Source organism: Sinocyclocheilus anshuiensis, unplaced genomic scaffold, assembly GCF_001515605.1.
Source record: "Sinocyclocheilus anshuiensis isolate Anshui unplaced genomic scaffold, SAMN03320099.WGS_v1.1 scaffold985, whole genome shotgun sequence".
NCBI lineage: Eukaryota > Metazoa > Chordata > Actinopteri > Cypriniformes > Cyprinidae > Sinocyclocheilus > Sinocyclocheilus anshuiensis.
Window position 1 is genome coordinate 686,194 of NW_015557117.1, and position 4,142 is coordinate 690,335.

General features: G+C 39.1%; 1 protein-coding gene across 1 annotated transcript in view; it reads right to left on the reverse strand.

The window, feature by feature from the left end:
- Positions 1-1,430: 1,430 nt before the first annotated feature.
- The window catches only part of LOC107677769 (E3 ubiquitin-protein ligase RING2), a 5,501-nt gene continuing 2,789 nt past the window's right edge, over positions 1,431-4,142 (reverse strand). Inside the window, exons 4-7 of the mRNA XM_016472789.1 lie at positions 3,765-3,980; positions 3,218-3,490; positions 2,918-3,089; positions 1,431-2,431 (exon numbers count right to left, since the gene is read on the reverse strand). Of these exons, the coding sequence (XP_016328275.1) occupies positions 2,330-2,431; positions 2,918-3,089; positions 3,218-3,490; positions 3,765-3,980 (763 nt within the window). The 3' untranslated portion in view covers positions 1,431-2,329. The remainder of the gene's footprint in view (positions 2,432-2,917; positions 3,090-3,217; positions 3,491-3,764; positions 3,981-4,142) is intronic.

The following is a 4,142-nucleotide window of genomic DNA, read 5'->3' on the forward strand; positions in this document are numbered from 1 at the left end:
GGAGAATGTGGAAGAATAAACCACTATACAAGGCCCATATAGTGTCAGCAGTCCAGCCCACAGAGAAGAATGACAAGAGGAAGCCAAAGGTACAGAGGGAAGGAGATCATGTACAGGAGGAAAAATGCACCCACAATGGACCTGAGGAACAAACTAAACTGAAAGAAAACAAACCTGTGGCTGAATACCAACAGATTCAGACCAGCGTTTCTCCATTTCATTTAATGCGTTTAATCATTCATTTAACACACTCATCATTTCATTAGTGGAGCCGTATATGACCTGAACTATGAAAAACACAGCATTGACTCTTATGAGCAGGATAGAGAAACTGATGTTTGTGCATAAACAGCCATTACACTAACTTTTTTAATAAGTAGTGCTATAGAGCATCACATGGCGAGACTAGCACATCACTGGACGTGGTATTACATCAGAACTGTAAAAGCTCTCACTAATCTTCACAGATTACACGACCTACTACAGCGGCCTTGTTACAACTTCAGCTTCAGATCTGCTGAACTCATACATTAGAGGTGAAGCAATCACACTCAGAAAAAAAGGTACAAAGCTGTAAGCTGGGTGGTATCCTAAGGTACAAAAGCTAAAAGGTACTAATATGTACACTTTATATACTAATATGTACCTTTAAGGTTCGAGTGACAGCTTTACCTTTTTGTCTGAGAGTACAGGTGCGTATGAATGTGAGACCTTTCCTGATATATGTAACATTGTATAAATAATAAAAGAAACATTCTATGTTTCACAGGTAAGTTTATAAGTCATTACTGACAGTAGATAGGCCTACCACAATAGTGTGGTAGCATAACAGTTATTGGCTAAAATTAGTTTTTATTACAGTTTGGGGTCTGTAAGATTTTTAAATGTTTTTTCTCTCTCTGGGCCTAGTGTAATATATTGTAAAATGTATTTTTTTAAATTTCCCCTATCTTCACATTCGATTACCTATGCTTATAATCACTAATCTTTAAAAAATGTATTACTTTGCAAATCTCAAAGTTAATATCCATTTTCATGCTGTACTTTATAATGTTGTGATGCCTTAATTCACTTATTTTGGTCTTTATTTTATTTTAAGACAAAATAGTATCATAATTATTGGCTTATCGTATCGGCCAGAATTGTAAAAACTGTATTGGTCTTACTTACTGTACAATTTTTTTTTAAGTTAATCACTTATTTATATTGTGGCATGTCTTTACACCATGACAACCATTATTATATTCCATAACATTTATATTGTATCACTGACCATAGCCTTAAAAGAACTGAAGCACTAGCGCCCTCTGCTGGAATTGTGTTGTTGCTACTCCACTATACATTTTTTTAAATGACACAAAGTGTGACCAGCATTTGCATACATTTTTTATTTATTTTCCAAACAAAGAATGCTGTATACATTTTTTTTCCCAAACAACAACATGAACTCAAATGTATGCCAAGGAAGTCAAACTAAAATTACTTCATGCTCTAAAAAAGTTTTCCTTGTCTTAGATGAAGCGTCAATGAAACTATTAAAAACTGGGTCCCAAATGTACAACTGCCAACTTATGTTTTTATGAAACGGTACTGTAATAACTGTAACAATGTTGTCAATATACATTTTTCCAGGTAATTATTCTATAAAGTGATGTAGGTATGTACAATCTCCGAAACATCTGACGACCAACATAGTAGTACAGACTAGTGACATGACAGTGTCATGTGAACTAAGCCATCACATTGTACTGGTACATTGTACTGGCAAGATGCAATCATGTTAGTGAACAAATGTTGCTGCTACAGGAGTGGTGTGTCTGAAAATGCACTTAAAATTTCTTACAGCTCTGCGAACGTCATTGGTCAAGTCTAATATTAAAGGACAGCGCCATTGGCTACGAAAGCCACGTTCTGACAGAGTCTCTCATGAAGCACTCAGTGTGATTTCCTCATGGTGTTACGGATGCAATATCCATTTTGTAGACTGAAATTTTGGCTTGTTGAAGGCAACATCGGAGTCCTCTTGACTCAAAAGGACTCAACATGTAACAATGAAATGATTGTGTCAACTGAAGGGGGGGAACAAATCCACACTGGTTTGACTTCCATGGCCCTCCCACCCCACTCCCAATGATCAACCCTGGTCTCGTTCCCATACAAAAAGACAATAAAAAAATCCAAATCAAAGCAGCCACAGTTATTGAGGAGCTGGGGCTCCAGAGACTAGTATACTCCAAATGAGGAGGAACAGCGAGAGAAAGACAAAGAAACAGGGAGAGAGAAGAGAGGATGAACCATCACAGTCTGTCCTGGGTCAGGCTCACTGGATTTATTTGTGCTCCTTCGTTGGAGCAAAGTACAACTCCATGGGCTTGTTGACTTTCCAGTACTTCTCGCTCACCAGCTCCAGAGAAAAAGAGCCATTCAGGACCTGTGATGGAAAAATGGCCACTGTCATACTGAAGAAATATATGCATGACAATCACCACAGTATACAGGAATAGGAGTCTTAGTTCATGTGATGTCACATCTGTATGCATGTACATATAAAAAACATTTTTTGTTCCCCAAAGAACCTTTTACTCAAATATTAGAAGAACCATTTTTCTTTGTGTGAAGAACATTTGAATAATCTAAAGAATCTTTTTCCTCTATAAAGGTCCATTTGTGAAATGGGAACAATTCCATGGATGTTAAAGATTCTTCAAAAACTTCGTTTGTTCATATATTTTTGTTTTTCCTTCTTTTGACAGGAGATCTAAATATTTTTGGCTTGAAAGCAATGCAAAATGGTGTGGCATCCAAGTAGAAGTATGAGATGTTAAATGTTTATCATATCACAATCTTTGTCCAAACGATCAGAATATGATTGTTTGACCATATTGTGCAGCCCTAGATGAAGCGGCACCAAACTTACCGTGAACTGGTTGTTTGCGGTAGGGATGTAGATGGTGTACTGTTTTTCGCTGGCTGCCTCTACGTTGATGGGACTTGCCTCTCCGTTTTTGCGCATTTCCTCCAAAGCCAATCTGACAGCCAAGTATTTGGAGAGGTGGTCCACTGTGGCGTTCCCCGAAGTCTTAATGTACCTGGTAACAAATTCCACATTTAAATTAAGACTAAATAACAAAAGGAACCAAAGAAACTGGTTTAAAACACAAAGCTAAAATGATGCTAAATTGGTTAAGCAAAACTAACTGAAACAGAACTGGCTCACCTTGTCAGCGCGGCGTCTTCTTTCTCCATTAGCGTCGGGTGAGGGCGGAACACCAGCTCAATCTCGCTGGCCCCGTCCATTGCCATGTCTCCTCCTCCGTTCTCTGTGGCATTGTCCATGTCCAGTCCAGAATCGTCTGAGGTTTTGGTTCGTTTGATGCTGGGTCCGGCCTCTTGGTTACTGTGAACTGATGCATTGCTGCAGTGTGAACTGTCCCCATTGTCCTCTGCCCCGCTGCCATTTTCAATCTGGTGCTTCTTCCCCCGCTGCAGTCTACAGAGCCCACGGTGGTGGAACACAGTAGCAAGAGCAGATGATGAAGAAAAAAACCCCCAGCAAAATTAACATTCCGTCCACAAAAAGTGACAGAAATGACAAAAGAAAGAGTGAAAGAGTAAAAGAGTAAAAACCTAGCATTCAAAATCCTGTCAAGTTACAACTGATTTCAGCACATGACAGCCATAGATAAGAGATATAACACTAAACATGAATAAACGCAAATACAAGAAAACATATTTTACACATGGATTTATATGAGACATCTAACCTGTTCATGGCCTGGATTTTTAGGCCCTCCTCAATACTGTGGCTGAGCGCCTGCTGGTTGTTGTGCTTGCTGATGCGGGCCAACACTCTCTCCTGATGGGCTTCATACTCATCTCTGCTGGGGTAGATCTTACTGATCAGGGCGTCAAAGTTGGGGTCTGGACGGAGGGAGCGCTTAGACACCAGCTTCTTCCTGCATGTTGGACACTCCTTATTCCTGTGAAGATACAGTCAAAAAAGTAATGAAACAGAAATTGTGAGCATCTTTTCTTCTCTATTGTGACATATGTGGGTGAAAAGGCTTCTCGCATGAGAAAAAAAATTAAAGATTTAAAGGGTTAGTTCACCCAAAAATGAAAATTAGGCTGTGTTTTACTCA